General features: G+C 52.1%; 1 protein-coding gene and 1 long non-coding RNA gene across 4 annotated transcripts in view; both read right to left on the bottom strand.

The window, feature by feature from the left end:
* The window catches only part of SIPA1L3 (signal induced proliferation associated 1 like 3), a gene marked incomplete at its 5' end in the record, with an annotated part of 100459 nt that extends 89589 nt beyond the window's left edge, over window positions 1–10870 (bottom strand). For all 3 annotated transcript variants that reach the window (XM_080828059.1, XM_080828061.1, XM_080828060.1), the window contains 2 exons: window positions 5318–5448; window positions 9355–10870. In XM_080828059.1, the coding sequence (XP_080684185.1) occupies window positions 5318–5448; window positions 9355–10870 (1647 nt within the window). The remainder of the gene's footprint in view (window positions 1–5317; window positions 5449–9354) is intronic.
* A 239-nt stretch (window positions 10871–11109) lies between these two features.
* The window catches only part of LOC308358059, a 119155-nt gene continuing 103693 nt past the window's right edge, over window positions 11110–26571 (bottom strand). Inside the window, exon 3 of the long non-coding RNA XR_013968283.1 lies at window positions 11110–11180. This is a non-coding gene — a long non-coding RNA (uncharacterized lncRNA). The remainder of the gene's footprint in view (window positions 11181–26571) is intronic.

Here is a 26571-nt window from a genome sequence, read left to right as displayed (position 1 = left end):
AATGGAATGATCTTGTGTTTGGGAGTTCCCAGTTCTGGCCCCAGTAATTAATAAACAAGGCTTTCTTATCATGATCTCGAACTAGGATCATGAAAAGCAATGATGACAATGAGGGCAAAGCACTGCTGGTCTGGGCGGCCCTGGGATTTGGGTTTCAATGAATGCACCAACAGGATCAGTGTTTTTTGTATCCTGCTGACACTGGCCCGCAGCGCCCTCTGCTGGGCCCAACGGGAAGCCTGGTCCTGCACCTCATTCTTTCTCCCACACTAGACACAGGTGGCCTCCAGTCACATTCTGGCTCTGAAGACTTGACCATAAGCCAAGACTTGAAAAAAGCTCCCAGCCTTTCCCTCTCTGCTGGGGATAATAAGTAGGGCACCGGCAGAATGCAACGAGCGGCCAGCCATCTCTAACCTCCACCTGGTCCTGTCCACAGTCATCACTTACCCTGGTCTATGATAATAGCCCTCCTCCTGGTCTCCCTCCTTGGCCCCCACCCCCCACCGTCCATTCTTCTGCAGCAGCTTGAGTGAGACCACGCCTCTCCTCTGCACAGAACGGGCTAGTGGCTTCTCATCTCTCTCCAAATAAAATCTATACACCCTGCCCAGCCTGCAAGGCCCTGCGTGATCTCACTCTCAATGACACCTGTCATCATCTCACGGAGGATCACTGGTCAAGTGAGTTGTAAGAAGGTCTTAAGGCCATGTAAGCTGGGAGGTTTGCACAGGTTGTTCAGTGCTGAATCCTGACTCAGACACAGCCCCGTCTCTGCTGGGCAGTGGGTGTACCCATCAGGAATGTTTCCTGGGAGGTCACTGAGGAGTCTATCTGACTGGGTTCAAATTCTGACTCTACCCTTTCCCTGGCTGTGTGACCCTGGGCCAGCTGCTTAACTTCTCTGTGTGTAAAGATCTCTGGTTGTAAAGATTCGGTAAGACAGTCCATGTGCAGTGCTAGCATTGCGTCTGGCATACAGTGAGTGCTCAATACATGTTAGCCATTATTATGTATACACACACGTCAAATGTGTTTGTACAAAGCCATATGCATAGTTAAGAATTTAAATTTAACCTTTAACAGGAAGATACAGTTGGCTTTTCTCCCCACTTAACAATATGCTTTGGAGATTATTTCTATATACACACACAATCAGAGCTACCTACTGAACACAAATGAGGTCACTGTTGCTCCTTGCTTTTTTCACTTAATAGAGGAGACTCTCCCTTTTCTACTTTTCACACTTATGTACTTAAATTCTTAACAAGTCACTGTTACTTTTTAAATCAGAAAAAAAAAAAAAAAAGACAAATCCAAATCTCTAACCCTAACAAAACTGAAGTCTGTCAAAAACTCATGTTTGCTGGGTTAAGGGAGAACCTACTGGGTCAGGAGGCTAGACCGCCCCTGGCTTACTGGGGTTCCCTCTGTTCTGGGAGAGAGAGGCCAGCAAGGGGCTCAGGACGGGGCAGCCCTGGCCTGGGGCTTGTCCTGTCTGGGTTGGGAGGGGGCCTGATGTTCAGGTGCGTGGCGCCAAAGCCCAGCTCCCAGTCTGTTCCTGCCCCGGCGGGAAGCTCAGGGCTGCCAGTGCTCACATCCCATCTGCCGGGAGATGCGGGCCCACTTAGACTGTCTGCTTGGCGGCCGGGGATGGCCATCTGGGGTGGGCCGGCCTGCTGGCTTAGAAAAGAGCCTGAGCCCTTCACTCTGGACCCCACACCTTGGTTTACAGGAGCCTGAGATCTGTGCATGTGGACATAAGGACAGAACTCTGCCTGTGAGCTCAACCCTGACTCCCTAGCATGGCCCTTGGACCTCCTAGGGAAGGCGACAGCCAGGGCACTCACTGTCCTGCAGCCTCGTGTGCTGGTGGGAGAGAACCTTCCACTGCTCCGAGAGACGGGGAGTCAAAAGCATAAAGCCTATTTACAGACGAAGAAACGGAGAAGCCCAGAGGCGAAGCCATCTGTCCAAGGTCACATGGTCAGTGAGTGGCAGAGCTGGACCGAACCCAGGGCTGTCTGTTCCCAGAGCCAGAATTCAAACTCGACCCAACAGGCAGAGTCCTGAGTGGTGAAGAGCATGGGTCAGGCCCCGGAGCAGCCTGGGTCCACATCCAGGCTCTGCCACTGGTGACCCTGACAAATGATGACCTCCCTGGGTCTCAACCTCCCATCCTCATCTGCACAATGGGAACGACGGGATCCACATCATGAGACTTTTGAGAGGATCTGAAGGCTCCACGCGTACACAACACTCAGGACAGTGGACGGCAAGAAGATGTGCTGACAGCGTTTGCTATTACTGCTGACTGCGTGACTGTCCGCCCTGCCTCTGCCACAGGGAGGGCTCGAGGAAGAGGCAAGGTAAACCTCACTGGCTGCTGCCTTCCCTTCAACTCCAAATGAGGAGGTCCTCAGGTCCCAGTGCCCAGTAGGGCAGCTGGGCAAGGAGTCAGGCTCAAGACTGAATCTGTTTGTGGCCTGCATAGATACGGGGGCAGAAAAAGGGCTTGTGGCTGTGAACCTCATGGTGGGCCTTGTGAGGTTACACAAACAGGGCTGCCAGGAATGTGACAAGGGGACAGGAGATGGAGACCCCCTGCCAACTAACCTCACTGGGCTCTTCTTGAGAGCCAGGCCTGGCACTGCCTGTTTGTGTAACCTCACAAGGCCCACACCATAGGCCTGTGAGACTGGGATTCCCAAGGGGGAAACTGAGACTCTGAGAGGTGAAGCCAGGTGCCCACATTCACAGCTGGTGAGTGGCCAAATTAGGAATCCATATCAGGTTTCCAGTGTGCCAGACACAGTCCTGCCTCAGGACCTTTGCACTGGCTGTTCCCTCTGCCTGGAATGCTCTTGTTCCAGATTTCCACATGGCTCCTTCTCTCATCTCATTACTCAACTGTTACCTTCCCAGTGAGACCTCCCTTGACCATTCTGCCTAAAAATTGAACCACCCCTCACACTTCCTATCTCTTCCTTGCTTTACTTTCTACCTTGTCACCACTTACCACACTGTATGATTTTCTAATGTGTATGTTGCCTGCCTCACACACAGGAGTGCAGTCCCACAAACATCTCTGCTGCCTCACTCACTACTGTGCCCTCAGTGCCCTGTGCACGGCTGGCAGACAGTGGTGCTGAGGGGATGTATCCCAGACCTGTGGCCCCAAGCCTCAGGGCCCCCTGCCCACTCTGCAGAGGACTGGAGGCGAGTTTTGTGGGTGTTGGGGCTCGGAAGTGGACAGAAGCAGGCACAAGATAGGCACAGCACTAAGCCGTTTTCACACTTACTGAATAGGACCCACAGCAAAAATACTATACCCCAATCCAGTATGTCCTCACCCACGTCTCAGGACCCTCGGTACGTGTGACACAGGCTGGCTTTTAAAAAAAATTCATTCTCCGTATTCCACTTTTATGAATTAAAACCACCAGCACCAAAGTGCTGGACAAAGGTGAGTTCCCAACTCAGCGATGGGTCTGCCGGACAGTAGGAGCCGAGTCAGCAGCGTCCCAGAGGCAGCTGTGTGGGGGCCGGAGAACAGGCGGACTCCCGAGGGTGCTTCGAGCAAGTCTCCTAACCTCTCCAGAGCCCGTTCCGTCATCCGGAAATGAGACTAACAGTGCCTTCATCATGGGAATGTGTGACATTCAAGTGCGTGAATACACATAAAGGGTAAAGCTACTATGTGACACCATGTTACAGAGATCTGCAACATAACAGCCATCGTGATAAATGTTACTTATTAGCCTTTGACTGTGGTCATCCCACCCAGCAGTTCCCTGGATGTCATGACACAACTAAGGCAGTGTGAGCTGTCACCTCACATTCTGCGCTCGTGCTCATGTGGCCATAAAGGTGAGGAGACGGGGGAGTGGACTGGGAGGCAGAGGGGCTGGTGACCACCTGTGGTCGGGGGCACAGGGTTTGAGGTCTGCCCCCCTCAACTGCCACAAAGCCTCTGTGTCATCTCATTCCTCCTCAGTGAAAGGGTCGTCATGAGGGGACGGGGCCAGGGCCCTCAGTGCAGCATCTGTCAGTCTGGATGATGTCCAGGCTCGGCTCGCTTCACACCCAAAGCCCCTGGCAGCGGCAGCCTGTGGGGTTCCCGTGTCTGGGCAAAGGCCAGGAACAAGCGGGATGGGGCAAGGTAGGGCCGAGGGAGACCCGTTTTGGGGGGCCTGCCTGGCTGACTACCATCCCCTTTCTGGAAAGGTCATCCTTACTTGGGTCTTTTGGAAGTCTCTATTGTTTTTGCTGGCCTAGCTCCCCTCTTTTGGCAGAAGAACTCCCCGGCTGCCTCCTCCAGGTGGCTTTAATGGAACTGTCAAGCACAGTGTCCTGCCCTGCCCCCAGACCCAGTGAAGCACTTGTGATCCAAGCAGAGCCAATGAGAGTCCTCCCCACAGATTTGGCAGCAAGTGTCCCTTCCCTGTGGAGGAGAACGTATAAAAGATGCAGGAGAGCTGAGCTGCCAGTCTCATTTTCCCATGACATGGAGATGGCTTGCTGGTGGCAGAAGAGAAGAGAATGACATTCACAATGCAGAAAAGAAGCAAGGCTTAGAGGAGCAGAGTGGTCAGGGGGCCGAATTCTGGTGACATCCTTTGAGTGCCTGGATCCAGCTATGCCTGAAGCAAGTCATATCCTGGATTTGCAGTTATATGAACCAATGAATTCTATTTCTGGCTTAAACCAGTTAGAACTAGATTTCTGTCCATTACAGTTCAGAGTCCTGATTGAGCAGGGTGCCCCCAGCAGGCCTTGTTCCCTAGCCACAGCTGATATTTAATCTAGGCAAAGGCCTATAACCAAACCAGGACAACGGTTTCTCTACTCACACGTAAAAGCGCTGGGATTGTTTTGAGCTGAACGGTGTCGACAGCAGTGCCTGCTCTGGCTGAGAGTCCCCAGTTCCTGCCCTGCCCGAGGCCTGCTGCCTTAATTCTTTCCATTCTGCAGGACATCTCATGATCCTGCAAGACTCCCTTACAGTTCTCTCTTTATTTCTTATGCTAACCAGAGTGAATCTCTTGCACACGTAGCAATCTTAGGCTCTCCAAGATTCCAATCCTGGCCTGGCCCCTTACTTATTGATCCCATACAAGTCATTGAATTTCTCTGAGCCCTAGTTTTCCCTTCTGTAAAAGGGAGGGACCACCAGGACTGCCCTCAGGAGGTTACTGGGAGGCTGACATGAGATGTAGCTGGGGAAGCACTTGGCTGCAGCACTGGGTGCAGACTAAGGGCTCACAGAGGTGAGCAGCTACAATTTATGGAAGCCAACAATGGTGATGGGACCTACCTCTCGGGTCCGGAAGATGATCCTGTACTGGTACTGAGGTCCGTGATCCTTGTGGTCCTCCAACTTCTCTCGCTTGATGCTCACAGCCACTGGCCCCAGCTTCTCGTCCACGCCAAAGTAATTGGCATGTTCTGAGAGGGAAGAGCGGGGGTGGGGGTTCAGTGTAAACTCTCTGGGAAGGAGGGCTGATGTCCCAGGCCCAGGGGGTAGGTTCTTGTGTGACCTATGGGATCCCATTCACACAAACTTGCCTCGTCACGACCACGCTTGACAGAATGAACACAAGCCTGGACTGGGCCCCCTGTGCCAAGTCACAGAGCCTCAGTTTTCTGAGGCTCAGCTCCTTCATCTGAGAAATGGGGGGAGCTGAGGCCACCCATAACTCACTGAGTGGATGTGAGGGTGAAATGAAGCTACAAATATTAAATGCTTAGCACAGTGTCTGGCATGTAAAAACCTAGCCTCACTATGATTATCCCAGATTTGCAAATGTTCATCGTTAGCTTAGTGGCCGATTAGCCCTGTGAAGTGGTTTAGATTCTATCCTGGAAAGCCGCTCGCTGGGCTCAAATCTGGGGTCTGCCACTAGATTGGATGGATGGCCCAGGCCAAGGTGCTCCACGGCATTCTCCTGAGAACAGGATTGGAAAGGGTGGGCCCACCTCCCAGCAGGGTCGTCAAAATTAAATAGGTTAATAAGCACGAAGCACTCGGCACAGGGCAGGGGACACAGCACGACAGAAATGCTGTTATCATCACAGACATGGTGTTGGCCAGAGAAAAGCGAACAGAATCAAGCCCCTAAGCATCATCTTTACCCAGCAACATTTCCATGATACCTCGGACACTGAAACTACTCTTTCCTTACGGGGATAACACCTCTGAACCACAGAGCAAGTCTCCTCTTCTCTTCCCTAAATAACAACTGTCTCCCCCGTTTCTCTAAACATGCTGCTGTTTTAAAATCCTCCCAGGCAAACAGTTTCTCCCAATGTATAATCCAAGTACTCCCTGCTTGCAGTAGACAGCCCACCGGCAGCCTTAACTCAAGTCCACGCAGTCAACGTCTAACTGCTGCCAGGAATTCCTTCTCACCCCAGGGCTCTGAATATTTAACGGATGGTTCCTGTTCTCACAAGGTGCTCTTAGTGAATCAAACACTTATCTAAGGCCCAAATAATGTGTGGTGATTAAAGGCTCCGGTCAGACCCACACCTGCATCTCTGCAGCTGGTTAAACCATCTCTGCAGCTGGTCGGAGAACAGAATTACCTGCTCCACAGAGAAGAGCTCATTCCGGAAACAGCTGGGCAGGTGGTTTTATTTTCCACCAATGCCTACCCAGCACCTTGCAGCCCTGGCATACCGTAGGCACTCAATAAACAGTGACCGATGAATCATTTATTTATAAGCTTCCAGGGCTCCAGAGAAGTCCATTTTTGAAAGAAAATGGCCTTTTTCTTTTTTGGAAGCTCTGTAATGAGTACTTATACCCGCCTGATGAAGAACTGTCTTAATGTACAATCTCATATAATCCTCACCACAGTCCTCCGTGAAGGTATTTCCATGTGTGAGCTGAAAAGAATATGTGAGTTGAAAAGAACGTGCTCTCTGTTGGTTAGCTACAAAATTAGTAATTATATACATGACATAATATGTATCATTAATAACCCAATCAAAAGCTGATTCTACATTTATATATATGATAATAACTTAGATATATGATATGTATAAACATAGAATCAGGTTTTGATTGGGTTATTTGATTGGGTTATTCAAATCCTCTTCAGCCTTATTTTTTTGACTACGAGATCTGTCAATTTCAGAGAGACCCTGCCAGCGTCTGCCACTGATGGTGGATTTGTTCACTTCTCCCTGCAGCCTGTCGGTTTTTAATTTATTTATCCCCTAACCCAGGTTGCCAGGTACACAAAGGTTCACAACTATTCGAGTCTCTCTTCTCCGGGTGAGCAACTGTCTGGAACTTTTCTCCCCCCAGTCCTTTCATTGTTAATTTCTGTGTCTTTCTGTTTTGGGGCATGTGACGCTGCTACAATCACCCCCATTCTTCACATGAGGATACAGAGTCCAACGAGTGAAACGTGTCACACAGCTGTAAGCTATGACACAGACACCCCAAACCCAGGGCTGTCTGGCTCAAAACACTGGAGCTCCAGCGACTGCACACACTGAATCCCACGAAATGACTTAGTTGACGTTTTGTTAAGGTTTGACTAGGACACTGGTTTTAAAAAATGTTTTTAACTCGCTGCTGTGGAGTACTAGCTGCCTACCCACTCTATTTTTCCCTTCCTCCTTTTTAAGAAAAACCCTCTCCTCTTAGGGGAAGAAAAAAGAGGAGATGTGTCTAGCTAAAAACCTACATTTCCCAGCCTGCCTTGTAGACAGAAGTGGTCAATAAGCAGCTGTGGTTGGATGGGGCTTATGAGAAAGCTTTTTAAAAGGGGGCTGACTTGACAGATCTTTTTGCCCTTACCCTTCCCTTTTTCTCTGCCTAGAAACATGGATGTGACAGCTGGAGCTGCAGCAGCCATCTTGGGCCAGGAGACTACTCCCGGGGCTGGAGGCCATGCTCTAAGGCTGGCATTCCACTGATGGTGAGGGGAAACCATACCAGCCTCCTGGGCTGCTAACCTCCAGACTTCTTTGTATCAGAGAAAACTTCTATGTCCTTAAAGCCTGTCACTGGCAGTTATAAGCAATTCCAAATCAATGCAGTGGTCAACATTTAAAAATTAGAAGAAATCACATTAAAAATAAGAAACAACAACAACAACAACAAAACAAAACAAAAAACAAAAAAAAATAAGAAACAACTTCATTTTAGGAGAATCTGGAAAAATTAGAAAGGCTGACAACACTGGGTTTGCCTGTGTTTCCTACATGCCTACAGTGAGGTGGAGCCGAGCTGGAGTTGCCCTTTGCTTAGTCCCTGCCTGGCCCCTGATGTAGATGCCTGGGTTTGTGGTCTCTGCACTATGCTCTGCTGCCTCCTGCAATTGCCCCACCGGCACCGATGGACATAGTCATGCGGGCTGCCTGTCTCTCTCTGGTGATAACACCTTGGCCACATCAACAGCTCCACCTTCAAAGGGGATCCAGAACCTGCTGGCTTTTTCCCCCACGCATGGGCTCCCAACCTAGACTTGTCCATCATCATCTCCTGCCTGAACTAGTGCGACAGTCCCCTGCCACTTCCCCGGCCCCAGGTTTCCCTGCTTCCCAATCTCCCCACGTCTGTGCCCCAGAGGGAGGCTGCGAACAGAGTCAGCTCAGGGCCCTCGACTGCTGAGAACCCTCTCATGACTCCACCTCATTCAGGGTGCAGGCGAGAGTCCTCACCATGGCCCACAAGGTCCCAAACGATCTGCCCCTGTCACCTCTCTACTTTGGCTCCTTCCACCCTCTCTCACTCTGTCCCAATATAGGCAGAGAAAAAGGAAAGAGTAAGGCCAAAAAGATCTGTCAAGTCAGCCCCCATTCCTTTCCCCCTCTTTCCTCCTCCTTCAGTGTTTCAGAACTATTGTATTTGCCCTTCCTGCACCAGAAGAACACTGTCCCGGGTCTCCACATGGCTCCCTCCTTCAGCCCGGTACTCAAATGGCACCTACCCAGGAGACCCTCCCAAGCCATTCCCTATTGAAAATGCAGCCTCTGACCTGGACACTATTCCCCTCTTCACTGCTTTACTTTTCCCCATAGCGCTAGCCACACTAGGACACCTTATATATTTTACACAGTAATCTAGTTTTTTTTAATCTTCCCCCAACTTAAGCGCTAGAAAGACACGATCTTAGTTTTAAGCTACTTCAAAAAGTGCCTGGCATACAGCTGAACCCGGCACAGTTGCTAAGTAAACGGGTCTCCTGCTGCTTGAGGCTCTGGCGACTTTAGCCCTGGGTACTCTGCTCATTGCCTTCTCACTGCCCTTTCCCAGGTAGCGAACTCCCTCCCTCTGCTGGGGCCTCGGGGGCCCCGGGGACAAGCTGCGGCCCGCCAGCCCGCGTGCCCCGTCACCTCTGCCCACGAAGTGATCCTGGTAGTAGCGGGCGCCCAGATCCACGTGCTCGATGCTGTACTGGCGCGGGCGGCTCTGCGTCCTTTGCTGCTCCTTGGGCACCTCCAGCACCGAGATGCTGGCGTTGGTGCGGTGGGCGCTGAGCGTGGGCTCGGCTGGGCGGCCCTCAGCGCCACCGCCGCCGCCCGGGGAGCCCACGGCTGCACGCGAGAAGCTCACGTTGCGCTCGCACTCGCCGCCGATCTCGTTGCGGAAGTGAGGGCAGCTGAGCAGCAGGTCGTTGCTGTTGTCGTCGCCCAGGTCCTGCTCCAGGTTCTCCTTGCAGTTGAGGTCCTCCGTGCTGGGGAAGGCGGCGTCCAGGCCGCCCAGGCCGTGCGCCCGCGACGCCGAGAGAGCCGCCGTGGCAGAGGCAGCCGACGCGCCCGTGGTGGTGTTGCGCCGCTGCGCGGTGGCCACCCTGTTGGCGGCCGCCTCGTTGAGGTCGAACAGCATGCTCTGCACGTCGAAGTGCGCGAAGCTCTTCTGGCAGACCCACGGGCGGCCGGCATCCGGCGCGCTGCGGCCCTCCTCCACCTCCCCCGGCACCCGGCCCGCCTCGCCGTCCGCCTTGCCGCTGCGCAGCTTCCGGAAGATGGACGAGTCCACGGCGTCCCCGCCGCCCAGGCCGCGCACCACCTTCTTCCGGGCCTTCTCCTTTTCCTTGGCAGGCTGGAGCCCCAGGAGGCTGTCCTTGGCGGGCTGGCCGTTGCGGGGGTCCCCCTTGGCTCCGCCGCTGCCCCCGGGGACGTGGGGGCCGGCGTCAGCCTGGAGCAGCTCCCGGAGGCTCTGGGGCCCTGCAGCGTCGGGCTGTTCGCTGCGGAACTCGTTGAGGATGTCGAAGAAGCTCTGCTCGGGCACGCCCTGCACGTCGATGGAGGACGTGCTTCCGTACTCCCGGAAGAGGGGCAGGGCCCCCGTGTGTCGGGGCCCCCGGGGCTCCCCCGTGTCCTCCACGTCACACTCGCTGAGGGTGATCTCGCTGCTGCTGCGGTGCCGCAGGGGTAGGAAGGCCCGGCCAGGGGACCGGGGCCATCCGTCCTGGAATTCCACATCTTTGGACCTTCTCCTGGAGAGTCGGTGGAAGGCTTTGGGTCCTGAGGAAGCCGGGGTGCTGACTGGGGGCTGTCCGTTCTGCATGCCCCTCATGGAATGGGCCACCTTTGTGGCCTTCGTGCCATCTGTGTCCTGTGAGGGGCTTGGGTTGTTTTGTTCTCTCAGGGCCTCCCGCTTGGGCGGCCAGTCGGCCACTCTGGCGCGCACGCCCATCTTGGGCACTGCAGGGGTGGTGGGACTGGGGCGGGTGGTGGCGCTGACTGGGCTCTCACCAATGGGCTGGGGCATGCCGCCGTTCTGGACCCAGAATCCCATGGGAGCATAGTCCCCGGTGTGGGGCCCGGGGAGGACATCGGCCCCCCTGGCCCCACAACTGGCTGCCAGATCCACACCATCATTGGGAATGGGCCGATAGGTGGTCATAGTCCACGGGCGCTGGAGTGCTGCTGGCCCCCAGTGAGCTGTGGAGTGACTTTATGGGGTCCCCTGGCCCTCAGCCATTGTTCAGGGCCGCCAGGCCCAGGATGAAGGATGCTGGCCCCTGAAGCCTGACAGGAAGGTTGTGAGCCTGTGGAGTCCAGTTCTCCACCATCGCGGTGGACAACTTGAGCCAGGACAACCTCAGGAGGCAGGTGCTGTCCTGGGGCCTCCAGTCTGAGCAGCTCAGCGGGACAGAGCAGGCAGGAGATGCGGGTGAGGGCCGGCAGGCTGCAGGGCTGTCCTCCCCGCCATGCTGCAAAAGGAGAGAAGGCAAAGGTGAGCTGTGACATTACTATTCCCAGAGGAAAGACTGTGTGTGTGTGTGAGTGTGTGTGACATCTTTATAATCATTTAAAAAACCCATTCATTATGCAAATTTTCAAACATACTCAAAGCAGAGAAGAGCACCACCAGCTTCGACAACCATTAATGATTCCCCATTCCTGTTTCATCTACCCACTCACTCCTACACTTTTATTTAACAGAATATTTTAGAATATATCCCAGCTATCAGCTCATTTCATCTGAAAAAACTTGTTTATACATCTAGCAGTTAAGGCCTTTCCTTATTAACCACGGTACCTTTATCACACCCATCTAGATTAACAAGAATTCTTTAATATCATGTAATACCCCATATCTGCATTACATTTCCCCCATTGTCTCAAAGGTGTCTTTTAGAGCGGATTTGTTCAAATCAGGATCCAAACAAGATCCCTATTCTACCTTGGTGAGTATATTTCTTTCTTTCTTTTTTTTAAAGATTTTATTCATTCATTTGACAGAGATCACAAGTGGGCAGAGAGAGAGGGGGGGAAGCAGGCTCCCCGCTGAGCAGAGAGCCCAATGCGGGGCTTGATCCCAGGACCCCGAGATCCTGACCTGAGCCGAAGGGAGAGCCCCAAACCACTGAGCCACCCAGGCGCCCCTCGGTGAGTATATTTCTTAAGTCTCTTCTATAAAGTCTCCCCCACGCCCATCACCATTATTGTGAGGCTATTCACTTGTGTAAGGAATTACATCACTCATCCCGTGGAGTTTCCCACTTTCAGGATCTGGCTGCCTTTTCCCTTGTGGTGTCATTAAACACATTCCTCTGCCCCCTGTGAATCCTGTAGGTAGAGGCTGGACTGCTGTCAATCTGTTCTGCAGTTAGTCTACCTGACCAGCTGCCCCACCAGAAAGAAAGTAAAAAATGACAGATGAGTCACCATGAATACTGGTAGATTTGGGGGAGGGGATAATCCTAGGTGATTAATAGATACCATAAGCCAGTAAATCAGCTCCTGTCCCTTCTTGGCTGAGATCTCCCCAGTGGCTCCTTCCTGCGTTAGAATAAAATTCAAAGTCTTCTGCTGGCCCACAAGCCCCACAGGCTCTGGCCCCTGCCAGTCTCCCTGAGGCCTCTCCCCACCCCTAAGATCCCATCCCACTGGCCCTCTTTTCTGTTCTGCTGACATACCAAACCCCACCCAGGATATCTGGATATGCTTCCTTCCGTTCACCAGGCTGGCTCCCTTGAATGATGTCAACTCTTCAATGAAGAGAAGCCCACCAATGACTAACAGTGCTTTCTGAGGAAGGGGAAGGCCGTGTGTGTGTGTGTGTGTGTGTGTGTGTGTGTGTGTGTAGGGGGCATTTCCTAACTCATGCCCATAGGTATGGAACAAGCTGGGAGAGAACCAGGGGGGCAGCATGAAGCAGATTCATGGAGCAAAACAGCGAGGCCAGTCTGTAACAACTGAAAAAGGCAGACTCAGAAGGCAGGGGAGGAGAGGAGTGGGGAGCAAGAGTGCATGCCTCTTCCCAGCTCCCAAGGGAACATCCCTGAAGATGTTGCAGGGAGGCACATGGGAGGAGGCAGAGGAGGAGGAGGAGGGAAGAGGAAAGCCCCAATGGCTGACTTGGTTAAGGAAAACAGAAGCAAGGCCAGGTGAGGCTGGGTGAGTGGGACAGCAAAGGTATTTACTTTTCTTTTAAGATTTTATTTATTTATTTATTTGAGAGAGAGCGCACAAGCAGGGGCGGGGGGGGGGGGGACACGGAGAAGCCGAATCCCCACTGAGCAGGGAGCAAGCAGATGCTTAATGACTGAGACCCCCATGTGCCCCCATCTGCATTTCTACAGAGGCAAGTAGGCCTCAGCTCTGGTGACCACCCTTTGCAGGAATGTAGATGCCAGATCACTGGATTTCTTTTTTTTTTTTTTAATAAAAATCTTTTTTTTTTTTTTAAGATTTTTTGTTCATTTTTTTGACAGACAGAGAACACAAGTAGGCAGAGAGGCAGGCAGAGACAGAGGGGGGAAGCAGGCTCCCTGACGAGCAGACAGCCCGATGCGGGGCTCGATCCCAGGACCATGGGACCATGACCTGAGCCGAAGGCAGAGGCTTTAACCCACTTGAGCCACTCAGGCGGCCCCCAGATCACTGAGTAGAAATCAGAAATCATGAACTGTATGCAACTTCTCCCAGTTTGAAAAGCAAAAATAACAGCAGCGATGACAACCAACTACCTACCACGTGGAGAAGAGATCTACAAGGATTTTCAAGAAACTGCTAACAGTCGTTGCCTCTGGGAAGGGGAACTAGGTACCCCCCCCCACCCACCCCAAGCCCAGCCCCCTCTCCTGCTGCACTCAGCTCCTTAGTACTTCTGAAGGTACTCACTTATTTCTCTTATTTATTTCTGATTCCTACCCCATGAGAACGTGAGCTGCTGCTGTATCCCCAGGATCTAAATGTGTCTTGAAAGTAAGGGAAGGAAGGAACCTTACTTTTCACTGTACACCACTGGCTACCTTTGGAATTACTTGCATGTACTTCTAGGTGATAAATAAATACTTAAGAACGTTACCAACAAAAACCAAGTAAGGGTCAATAAAATAAGTACCTGTGCCAGATTTGGGCAGGGGATGCTGGTCTGTGATCTCAAGTGACTGGTAAGCTCAGCAGCTTTGCCAGAGAGGAGGGCCTGAAGCCTGTCCTATATCTGCTGGGCCCTGGATCTCAGGCCAAACTGGGGTATGCAGCTGGGCCAGGGGCACCCCAGGATTAGCCCTTTGAAGCCACATTGGGGCTGGCTGGGAAAACCAGTGGCCCAGATGCGACCCTGAATTACTTATGCAAGCACTTCCCGACAGATGGGCTTTGCTGATGGCATTTTGTTTCCAGCTCAGTCAGAAACCCCCCATCTGTTTTGCTCTCTTCTGTGAGAACACACAGATGTTCCTGAGGCCCTGGTGTCTTTCCACAGATCCCTTCCCCGACCAGGTGTAGCCAAGTCTCCCTGTGATGCTCAGAGGCTGAGTGATACCCATAGCCTCCGTGGGATTTGGGGACTGCTGCACACTGGTCCCTTTCCAGCTGCCTGCTGTCCAATGCTGTCCCCCTTCCAAGAGCACCCCATCCTCCAGATGGGGAAACCCCCATTCCGAGGGCCAGACTGCCTGGGTTCAGATCCTAGTATGCCACGGGCTGGGTACCAAAACTGTGGCTCCATTTCAATCTGTAAAATGGGGAGAAGTACTGCCTATCTCCTGGCCACTCCTATCCCCACGGTTCCTTCCTTCATGTATCTTCTCCCTCCCCCCTCAATTACAGAAGCACAGCCAGGGGTAGACTTGGTGGCTGCGCGTTCTCTGAATGGATGTCAGCACACAGTGTCTTCTCTCCAGTGTTCCTTGGCTCCTGCTTGTTCTCCACACCTGCTCCTCTGGCCTCCTGGTGCTCTGTCAGCCCCTGATAAATCCTGCTTCTGCCCAAGACTGTCCACTGTGGCTTCTGCAGCTGGCACCGGAGGACCCTGACTGACGCACAGTGCGGTGTGCAAGGAAGGCAGCTGGGGGTGGTGGACGGGGAAACACGGGGGACAGCAGCACAGTGAGAAGCGAGTGGCAGTGGGAGAGGCCCCTGGGACGCATGTGGCTGCAAGTGATGGAATCCCAGCCGCTGGTGGCTTGGGCAATGAAGACATCTCATTATCCTGTGTCAGAAGGAGGCCAGATACAGTGACTCCACTCTTGGTACACTGGGATGATGTCAGACACTTTCTCCCCCCACTCTGCCATGCTCCCCTGCTTCCCTCTGTGTGCTGCTGGCCTGCATCTTGGGCTTGAGGCCTCCGAGTAGCAAGCTGGTGGCCACAGCCATGCTTCTTGCTGAACCACGGGCAGTGGGGAAAGAAACAGATAACGTAAGACTGTTCTCCTTCTTACCCATCTGACCCTAGTCAGGAAGGAGAATGTTTGCCAGAACATTCCTCCTACACCTCAACAGACTTTCTCTGATGCCTAATTGGCCAGAATGTGGTCACATATGGCCATTCCAGGCTCAAGGAAAGCTGGGAAAGCCTCAAATCTGGGATTGTCCTGACTGCCCTTAGGCCAGGGAGGACTTACCTCTGGGGCCGGCCACATTGGCTCCCTAAAAATGTCAGGGTCTGTTAGAGGACCAGGCACCCACAAGTGTATGTGTGGTAAATGCTCCCAGACTGTCACTTCTAAAGACGCTGGGGAAGTCTGAGCTGAGAGGGTGCTCCCTTATCAGGCCCCCCAAGCCTGGAGGCTGGAAGAGCGGACATGCAGGCAAATGCCACAGCCGCAGTGTTTTGGCTCTGAGGGGCCTTGTTCCTCAGAGCAAGTGACCCAGCCAATTTCACAGGTAAAGGGGGCACCTGGATGGCTCAGTGGGTTGAAGCCTCTGCCCTCGGCTCAGGTCATGATCTCAGGGTCCTGGGATGGAGCCCCGCATCAGGCTCTCTGCTCCGAGGGGAGCCTGCTTCCTCCTCTCTCTCTGCCTGCCTCTCTGCCTACCTGTGATCTCTCTGTCAAATAAATAAATAAAATCTTTAAAAAAATTTTTTTTCACAGGTAAGTGACATGGCTAAGGGCAGAGGAAGGGAAAAACACAAGCCTTCCAGTGGTAGACACTTGTGGTTTGCTTCCCTGGCCTCTAGGACTCTTTTGTCCAAAAACAGCCTAGATTTCCCTTTGGGAACCTGCCTTCTCTGATTCCCACCCGGTGGGCTAGAGGAGCAGCTCCTTCTTGAGCTCAGGAACTAACCATGTAACGCAATCAGAACCAGTGAGACCCAGTGATATCATTGCCAAGAGTCCTAAGGCTGAAGGCTATGCTTTTCTCTCTTACCTGGAGTCTGAGAGGATGTGAGGGATGGAATCACTGCAGCCATCTTGTAACCATGAGGGAAGAACCATTTGTGAAAGGGGCTGAAAGAGGGGGGCTCTGGGGGCTTCAGTCATCCCTTTCGTCTGAGTCAAGGTGGACCTGAAGCCACCGCTATTCTACTTCCCACCACCAGATGTTTTAGTTATATAACAAAACAGTATCTATAACAGCAGCTACCACAAATGTGATCTTTCTATAGTCCAGGTCCTTCTCCAAGCACTTCACATTTATTATCTCTCTTAATTCCACAGCAACTCTGTGAAGTAGTAATATCTCCATTTTAACATAAGGAAACTGAAGTGGGCAGGTGAAGTAATGTGCCTGAGGCCAGATGGCCACGAGGTGGCAGAGCTGGGAATGACCCAGAAGCTTCATTCCTGAAGCCAGGCAGTCCTGAGTTCAAGCACCAGCCTTCCCTGTTGCCCAGTGGGCAAAGCCCTGGACCTCTCATTCTCCTTTTCCTCACTGGTGACACACCATAAAATATCTCCAGATCCAACTGGTCCTCTGAGTTCCAGGCTCTAGTAGCCACCTGCTTACCTGACACCACCACGAATGCATGTCAGCCTATACTGCAACACTAACCATTCCCACCCTGAACTCCTGATCTTTCCCCACCCACAAAACTTGTGCCTCCTCAGAAATCATCAAGGTGGGCTAAGGTATGCCACAGGAACAGAGGACCCCAAGTACGAGGGTCTTACACAACAAAGGTTTGTTTCTTGGTCAGTCTGCATGTCCAACGCGGGTGGGCCAAGGGCCTTCGCATGCCTGCTTTACTCCCAGTGGATAGAGCCGGCCTTTCATGAGACCCAGCCAATTTCACAGGTTAAGGCACATGGCTAAAGCACCTAACAGTCTCCTTGTTCCCTCTGCGTCTGCTTCCCTAGCTGCCCTCTACCACACAGTAGGATTCATATTCACATTTGAATCTTAGTATAAAGATTCAAATCTTAGGATAAAATTTAAAATCCTCACCTCAGCCCTCAAGACTCCTTTCCTCTTCTCCTCTTGCTCTGGGAGCCCAAGCCACAAAGTCCTTCTTTCAGTCCCACTTACTGCTTATTCTCCCTGTTGCCTCAGGGCCTTTGCACAGGCCACTCCCACTGCCCTTGCCTTTACCTAGATAGTTCTTTCTCCACATGACTTTCCCTTTTCATGAACCTTGTTCCATCCCCAACCTGAGTTCCCAGAGCACGCTCTGAGCATTTCTCTTTGGAGTTAACCTGCATCAATGTATGTATGTAATTTACCACATAATGAGCCGTTTGCCATAAGGTTTGTGAGGCAGTGGAGTCTCTTTATTTCTGCCTGCATCTCCAGCACAGGCCTGACACAGAGTAGGCCACTAATACATGAGGGCTGCTAAATCCGTGAGTGGAGGGATGACAACCTCACAGACCAGGAAGAGCACAGGCTCAGTCAGGGCCTGTGACCTGAGGGTAGGTGGTGCTCGCTGGGTGACCCAGTGTGTCTGTCCCTGGGAAGAGGCATGTTTGGGAAGCTGAAAGTAATGCATGGAGTGTATGTGTGTGTGTGCGCGTGCGTGCACGCTCAAGCTGCCCCTTCACATGGGCAGACACACTGGGTCACCACATGTGTTGGAGGAGCAGGTAGATACCCAAAGCTTCCTTCCTAGGCAGTCTTCTGCGTCCAAGGCTGCCCCCATCTGCTCCAAGTGTTACCCCTTCATGGAAATGTGATCCAGTCACTATCAGTGGGGCTCAGTGGGACCTAAGAACTCTGGTCAGTTCAGGGTTGTGGCATCAAGTCTGAGGGCCACTCTCATCAGGGGGAGATGACCCACTGCACGCACTTGGCAATCCAGCAGTTTCTGGGCACATACAAGTCATTCGTTTGTCCAGTAAGAACTAGTCCTTCCAGCTTATTCATTCATACAACAGACACCTATCACATTCTTACAAATCATTCAGTCCAAACAATTCATTCAGTCAAAAGAGCACAAAAACCTTATTCTTTTACTGAACATTGACCAGGCATGTAAAACTCATTCATTTCACAAACACCAAGCACCGAAAATCTGCTCACTTATTCAATACATTTTTCAAGCACCTACTACGTGCTATTGTAGGTGCTGAAGATACAGCCCTGAGCAGGACAGAGACCCCCTCCACCCCCCACCCCCAGCCATGAACTTACTTCCAGGAGAGGGAAGCCACAGAAATAAGTCAATCAAGACAGAAAACAAATTAACTTCAAAGGGCAATAAGCAGTTGAAAGGACTAAACCATTGTGACGGGGCGGGGCTGGGGGGGCTGCTCTCAACTGGGGGGCAGTCGGAAGGGCTGGTTGTGGGGGTGCCATCTGATTCCCGAGAGAGGGCGCCTGCCACGCACCAAGTATGCTGATGAGCGAGGCTGACATGCCCAGGCAGGAGAGCTGGGAGTGGCCAGTGTACGAGGCAGCAGTTCCCTCCCCCACTGTCCATTAGAGGCACCAGGGGAGCTTTGTAAAAATACAGGTGTTCACCCTCCTCCCCCAGAGTCTGAATCAGCTGGTCTGGGGTGGGGACCAGGCCTGAGAGCCTTTTAAAAGCTTTGCAGCTCATTCTATTATGTAGCCAGGGATGAGGACAGAGGACGGAGGGCAAAGAAAAGAGGGTCTGACAGCAAGCGCTGCTTTGCCGCAAATGCAGGAGGGGGCAGACTCGTGAGCCAGAGCAGGCCTACGCAGAGGGGAAGGAGAGCCGGTGTCCCCGTGGCGCCAGCCACGGCTGCCGTCTAGAAAGGGGCAGGTGAGGGCCGGAGGCTGCTGAGAGGGTCACATACAATGAAAATTCTTGGGTCTGAAGGGCATGGGGACCACGGCGGGAGGTTTTTCAGGGGACTGCTGCTCTGCGATGTCTTGTCCACACCCTTGGTCCCCACCATCTTCTCCTTCCTAACTTCTTGCCATACCACAGACACAATGGCTCTCATCCTGCCTTCGCTGAGCTCCTACGGGTCTGCACACACCCTGGGCTATGGGATTAGCTCACTGGATTTTTAAGCCTCTGAGTAGCTTTCGTCCCCCTTGGACTTTGAGCGGCTCTAAGCCTGCAGGGGATGAGGGTCTACCACATGTGTTCTTGCCACACAGGCAGGCAGGGGAGGGGGTGATAACATAATGCTGATGGTAATGCACACACTTGGCATGTATGGACGTGTGCTGTAATAAAGCAGGGACTTCCGGCATGCCCATTTTACAGATGAGGCAAAGGTCACATGGCCACGTCACCTGGCGGGTAGGTAGGTAGGTGGAGCAGCTAGGATCCTCAATCTCCTTGGTTTGACTCCCACACCTTTGCCAATTGACTCTAAATAAGAGGTGGAAGCCCAAATGAGCGTGTTGTGTGAATATGCAAATGATGCAAATATCTCCAAAAATCAATTCGTAAGGAAAAACTCTAGGACGTCAGGAACAGCTCGTCTGACTTCAGGTTAAGGATCTGTTTTCTCAGGACACCTGGGTGGCTCTTCCGGTTAGGCATCTGCTTTCAGCTTGGGTCATGATCGGGGGTCCTGGGAGCCTGCTTCTCTCTCTCCTTCTGAACACCCCCCAGCTCGTGCACCCTCTCTCTCTCTCTCAAATAAATAAAATCTTATTAAAAAAAAAAAAAAAAGGAATCTGTTTTCTCCCCTCTACGTCTTCCTCCACTTTACTGGAAATTCAAGCGTCCATAGGACCCCTTAGAGCTCCCAGTAAACAAAATAGCCAGAACTTCAGATGTCCCCTGAGGAAGCCCCCAGGCAGAGACTGCTCCAGCAGCCACAACAGCCGCAGCAGGGCCCTGAGCAGGGCCACCTGGCTAAGTACTACACTCGCAATGCTTACGACACCACATGTGTGGATTTTCCACACCAAGCAATTCTCCAATTCTCTGCAGACACTGATGGAGTGTCCCACAATTTAATCCCCACACTTACTACCTGGAGTCCGTGCAGGCTAAGGGCTCAGTTCCACCAGACTGCCCCCCACTTCTGATGCTAATCAGGAGTCCCCCAGGTTACCCACACGGCTGTCTGACTTGGCTACAAACTGGGGGGTCCCACAACCCCCTCCTCAGGCTCGGTAATGGGCTGTAACAGCTCACAGAACTGAGAGATCTTTCACCTACTATTACTGGTTTCTTATAAAAGGTACAAATCAACAGATGAAGAGATACTCAAGATGAAGTCCAGAAGGGTCTTGAGTCCCATGGAATTTGGGGGTGCACCACCCTCCCAGCACGTCGATACACTCACCAACCTAGAAGCTCTCTGAACTCCGTCCTTTGGGGTTTTACGGAGGCTGCATTATGTGGGCATGATTGATTAAATCACTGGCCATTGGCGACTCCTGCGATCTCCAGCCCCCGCCTCCTCTCCAGGGGTGGGGGTGGGGTGGGGCTGAAAGTTCAAACCCTCTAATCACAGGGCTGGTTTCCCTGGCAACCAGCCCCTATCCCGAAGCTATCCAGGAGTCCACCAAGAATCACCTCATTAGCATAAACTCAGGTACGGCTGAAAGGGGGCTTATTCTACAGAACAAAAGAGGCTCCTATCACCCACACCACTCAGAAAATTCCAAGGGTTTTAGAAGCTCCTGGGCCAGGAACTGGGGATAGAGACCAAATATATATACTTTTTATTTGCACTTTTGCATTTAAGGTCAAAGAACCCAGAGAATGGATGTTTCTAACTGAAATCTTAACAGCCCCTTCACTCACACCGGGGAGGGTCCTGGGAGTCTGAGTTCCCGAGAGGCTTGTTCTCCTCCAAGTGTATAAATCAAGTACAGCTTCTTTCCCTTCCTTGGGGGAGTGGGGAGAAAGAACAGTAATTATGTGCTGAAACATCAGGTGTGCAACTATTTTATTTTAACCCAGCAATTCCATTTCTAGGAATCTGTCGCTCAGATAGTCACGCCAGTGCACGTGGAAACACAGGTGCACGGCGGTTCTGCTGCGGGGGCACTCACGCCGCCACAATGTGTTAACATGGAAGCCGTAGGAAGACCTAATAGTTCTTCGGCAGAGGACGGGCTAAATGGGTCCAGCTGCCTCTACTCCAGAGACACAAAGCAGCAGTGATGAACAGAGATGAACAGAGAGGCAGAGCCCCCTGCCGTGAGTGCTGGAGGCCCACGTGGCTGGAAGTGAACAGGTAGAGCTCACACTCAGGAGTGCTCACTATGTACTGGGCTAAGTGCTTTACACACATTAACTCATTTCATCCTCATGAAACCCTGTGAGGGAGGGGCTATCACAGGCCTCCTTTTATTTTACCTTTTTTAAAAGATTTTATTTATTTATTTGACACAGAGAGAGAGGTCACAAGTAGGCAGAGCAGCAGGCAGAGATAGATGAGGAAGGCTCCCCGCTGAGCAGAAAGCCCAATGTGGGGCTCTATCCCAGGACCCGGAGATCATGACCCGAGCCAAAGGCAGAAGCTTAACCCACTGAGCCACCCACGTGCCCCCACCGGCCTCCTTTTAAAGCCCACCCAACGGAGTCCAGAGAGGCTGAGGAACTTGCCCAAGGTCACTCAGCTGCAAAGCAGTGGCCTTGGGGTTGGAACCCAGGCAATCCTGCTCCAGAGTTCCTCCACTTGTGAAGGGAAAGGGGCAAACTGCAGAATGAAACAAAAAAATAAAATGATTTAGCTTCAACAAAAGGGGGTGGATTTCATTAGAGAGAGAGTGAAAGTGAGAGAACATAAATGTCCATAAAGAAAGGGCCTAGGAGGATACTCACCCAACTGTTCACCAGTGGATACTTTTTTTTTTTTAAAGATTTTATTTGTTTATTTGACAGGCAGAGATCACAAGTAGGCAGAGAGGCAGGCGGAGAGAGAGAGAGAGAGAGGAGGAAGCAGGCTCTCTACGGAGCAAAGAACCCGACTCAGGACTCGGTCATGACCCTGAGACCATGACCTGAGCTGAAGGCAGAGGCTTTAACCCATTGAGCCAGCCAGGCACCCAACAGTGGTTACTTCCAAGGAGTAAAACTGGGGTTGAAGATAAAAGGACTTTTTTTTTTTTTAATTCTACGTGTTTGTTCTTTAATTCTTATAAACATGTCGGGGCTCCTGGGTGGCTCAGAGGGTTAAAGCCTCTGCCTTCGGCTCAGGTCATGGTCCCGGGGTCCTGGGATCGAGCCCCGCATCGGGCTCTCTCCTTGGCGGGGAGCCTGCTTCCTCCTCTCTCTCTCTGCCTGCCTCTCTGACTTCTTGTGATCTCTCTCTGTTGAAAAAATAAATAAAATATTAAAAAAAAATCCTTTAATTCTTATAAACATGTAAGTTCAAGGCCCTCTCCTGGGCCCCTATGAGGCCTGCCCTGAATCCACATCCTGGAGAGGAGCCCCGTGAATAGGTTTGTATGCTTTCTTCCAGACCTTTCTCTGTGTCTACAAGGAAATGCTCACAACTGCCCAGGGCAGGGGCATCTGGGGCTTCAGATCTACAGTTGTGAAAGTGAGCACGTGAGGAGAAACATGGGGGGAGGGAAAGCCTCCCCCTGGAAAGCCCTGGGAGGACAGAATGCAGTTAGAACAGATGCTTCAGGGGCGCCTGGGTGGCTCAGTTGTTAAGCTTCTGCCTTCAGCTCGGGTCATGATCCCAGGGTCCTGGGATGGAGCCGGGTGTCCGGCTCCCCACTCAGCGGGAGGCCTGCTTCTCCTTCTCCCACTCCCCCTGCTTGTGTTCCCTCTCTCTCTCTGTCAAATAAATAAATAAAATCTTAAAAAAAAAAAAAAAAAAGAACAGATGCTTCAGCAGCAATCTGGCCTTCTTTGTTTTAGCCTGCGAGCCAGTAAGGTCGGAGTTATGTGGGTTAAATACTTGTATAATTACGTGCTCATCTAGAGAGATGAATTTAAAAATAATAAACAGCCTCAATAGTTGCTTTTCTTACTTATTATCAGATCTTGGAGATTTCTGGTTGTGGCAGCTGTCGCACGAGGGTTAGAAGCCAAGGCGACTCAGGTTCAATTCCCAGCTCTGCCACTTAATTACCTAGACCTTGGGCAGGTCATTTAGCCTCACTACATCTTGGTTTTCTCACCTGTAAAATGAGGTAATAATAGCACTTCACTCCTAGGGATGTTGTGAGGTAACAACTGCAAAGACTTCGAGTGTTCCTGCATGAGTATTAGCTATTAACGTTTTACTTACATAATAATAAAAAATGAAACCTCAGGCAAACAAATAGAACCAAATGTAGCCTTGGCATGAACCCTGGAGGCTCAGGGCTCAGGAGCCAGGTCGTCCAGGGTGGCCGGCTTTGAACCAGAAGCTGGGCCAGCCCCTCCTTCCCAGCGGCCCGGAGCCAGGGCCACAGGGAGGTGCCCCTTCTGAGTCTGTGGGGGGTCGGGTGGGTGAGACTAGAGCGTGTTGCTCCGGCCCCCAAAGCGCATGTGGAGGAAGCATCTTGTTCCAATTCTGGGCACAGTCCTACTCACTTCAAATGAGACTTTGAAATGCAGAATTACAAAAGGATTCCTCCTGGAGCAGGGGCACGCGTGCCAGGCCCACCCAGGAGCTGCAGCAGAGCGTGTGCACTCTGGTGACGGGACTGGGCTGTGCTGGCTGGAGGCCCGATAAGGGCTCTGTGGCCGGGGAAGCCACTTCTGGGGAGACGTCGTCAGCGCCACAACCACTGCTCCATGGCCGGCCGGCCCTAGAGGGATCTGGCCTGCTCTAGCCAGGCCCACAGTCAAGCCACATGCGCTGGCATAGCCAGGACATTTATTCTGATGCTGAAACTTTTTGATGAACAGCTGCTCCCTGGAACCCCGAGAGTCCCCACTATGACTGCAGGGGGCAACACTTCGGGGTCTGCTCCCGTGGCTGGTGCTGCCCAGGCCGGAGCGGTGGCTGGATGTTTAGTATGTCCCCCGACGGGCTCATTCCTGTGACCAGGCCAAGCCTCCTTCAGAAGATGGTGTCTTGTCAGCATGGAGCCTGACTTGCACACTAATCCCAGCTAATTGCCACCGAAACCTGCTAAGATCACATCTGTTGGGCTCGGAGATTAAATCAATATTTGACAATCTTGATTAAATACAGCCAGGGAATCCTTGTCAAGGAACATCTGTTAAAACACTGTTCTTTCTGTCCTGTTCTTGGGGGCTGGCTGGGGGCATCTCTGGCTCTGCTTGTCCTCACCTGAAGAGCTCTGTGGAGGGATGAGGGTGGGGGGGGGGGCTGCAGTGGGAGGGGAGGGGAGTGAAGCTTGTTATCCTGGGGGGCACCATCTGCCAGCAGTAATCCCCATACCTGCCCCTGACCCCTGGGGCTGCTGAAAGCCAGTCCCCAGCAGGGGTGGAGTGCTGCCACAGAACCTGTCTTCTAATGGTCCACTGAGGCCGTGGTCTCGTCACCGCTATTTCAGAATGGAGAAACTGACCTTCTGAGAGGGGACACTGCTTCTCCAAGGTCACAGAGAGAATGGGAGGAGGAGCGGGGGCTAGACCTGGCTCTGGTTGATTCCAGGGTCTGCCCCGTGACCAACTTGAGAGACAGGCTGTCCAAAGTAAGAACAAAAACTGGCACTCAGGCCCCCAGGAGCCCAGACTGGAGGCCAGTTCTAACGGTCCAGTTCCTGAAACTACATGAAATAATGGCAGCCCCACTGAGAAGCACTGGCCTCATGCTTGGCCCTACTCACACCATGCAGCATCCTGAGGTGAGGGCCCTACTCCTCCCCCCATTTTACAGAAGGGAACACTGAGACTCAGAGAGGCAAGCTAGCTACCTGTGAGGTAAAAGGCAGAGGGAGGACTGGAACCAGGTAGGTGAATCTATGGCCACCAGAACCACTGTCATTTCTAAAAAGCAGGGACAGAGTGCCTGGGTGGCTCAGTTGTTAAGCATCTGCCTTCGGCTCAGGTCATGATCCCAGGGTCCCAGGATCAAGCCCCACATTGGGATCCCTGCTCCACGGGGAGTCTGCTTCTCCCTCTGTCCTTCACCCTGATTGTGCTCTCTCTTACTTGCTTGCTCTCTCTCAAATAAATATTCAAAAATAAATTAAAAAAATAAAAAGTTGGGATAGAGCTGTGAACATGATGGGCCTCTATAAGGACCTGCTCTCCATCTTTCGGTGATTTAAGATGGAAATCAGGCTCATGCTGGGATCCTGGTGATGAAATCCTGGCCCCAACACAGACCAGAGGAGGCAGCAATGCCACCTCGTCACACTGCTGGAGGAGCCTGAGATGATCCACCTGAGATGCCACTCCCCACGGTAAGGGCACAGAAGCAGCACGCATACATCCCTACTCAGGATTTGAAAAACATCAATGAGAACCACTCGGCAGCTGCACTCACAGCACCCTCATGGGGGAGGGGCGGGGAGCAGTAGTCAGACACCCAAATGCCCGCAGCCACTGCTCACCACTCTTTGCCCAGGTTCAAAGCAGTGCTGAGATAAGGGGAGTCCTCCATAGGTCTCTGCTGAGTCCAGTAAAAAGGGAAAGAGGAAGGGGAAGGGGAAGAGGAGGAGAAGGGGAAAGGGAAGGGAAGAGAAAGGGAATGGAATGGAATGGAATGGGAAAGGTATGGAAGGGAAGGGTAGGGAAGGGAAGGGAAAGCAAGGGGAAGAGAAAAGGGAAAGGGAAAGAAAAGAAAAAACCAGACAAACCAGTCAGCGACCTGGCCAGATAACCAACTAGTCAGCCAACCAGATAACCAATAATCAACCAATCATCCAGTTAATCAATTAACTAGCCAGCCGGCCAACCAGCCAGTTAACTAGCCAACTGATATCCTGTTTCTGTGTCCCTGTCCCTATCTACTTCCATCTTGACCCCATCTCTCTGCATCGCCATCCCATGTTTCTATGTCCCTGTTCATACCTGTCTGTGTCCTTCTGGGTGTGTGTCTCTCTCACACATGTGCACACACAGATGGCCACAGCTCTGCCTCTTTCTGGCTCCTGAGTCACGATCCCATGTTAACTCACCACTGAGGTTGTGTCCCAGGCCAGGCAGCCTCTGCCTGGTCCCTCCTAACTCTCTCCCACATTCCCAGTTCCCAGCATCTGCAGGAAGGGAGAGAGGCTAAGGAATTGGCCAAGATTATTAAAAAAAAAAAAAAAAAAGCAGGAGGCAGATTCCAAACTGTCTGCTGAGGAAAATCACCACTGGCACGTGTAGCACTGTTTGTGCTCCCAATTTCTCATATTCCAGGAAGGATTTACGCCGGTCTTGTCCAGTCTTTTACCCTCACCCTGATGTGGAATCCTACAAGGAAGTTGGCTGGTTGGCTGCTTTAATCAGAGAATAAACTCAAACTTCACGAAGAACGTATTCAGAAGTGGTTCAGAAGAACGGTATGCTCTCTCTTACAATTAGAAAAAAAATGTGTATTAAAAAAAATCTCCATGCTACGTATTTTATATCCATATAACCACCTAGGATGATGCAGAGCAAAGATCTGGAAAAGCGGTCTCTACTGTAAGTGGTCACCCCAGGGA

This window comes from Martes martes, assembly GCF_963455335.1.
Source record: "Martes martes genome assembly, chromosome: 17".
NCBI lineage: Eukaryota > Metazoa > Chordata > Mammalia > Carnivora > Mustelidae > Martes > Martes martes.
Note: the sequence above shows the minus strand (reverse complement) of the source record. Positions and strands in the feature narration are given on the sequence as shown.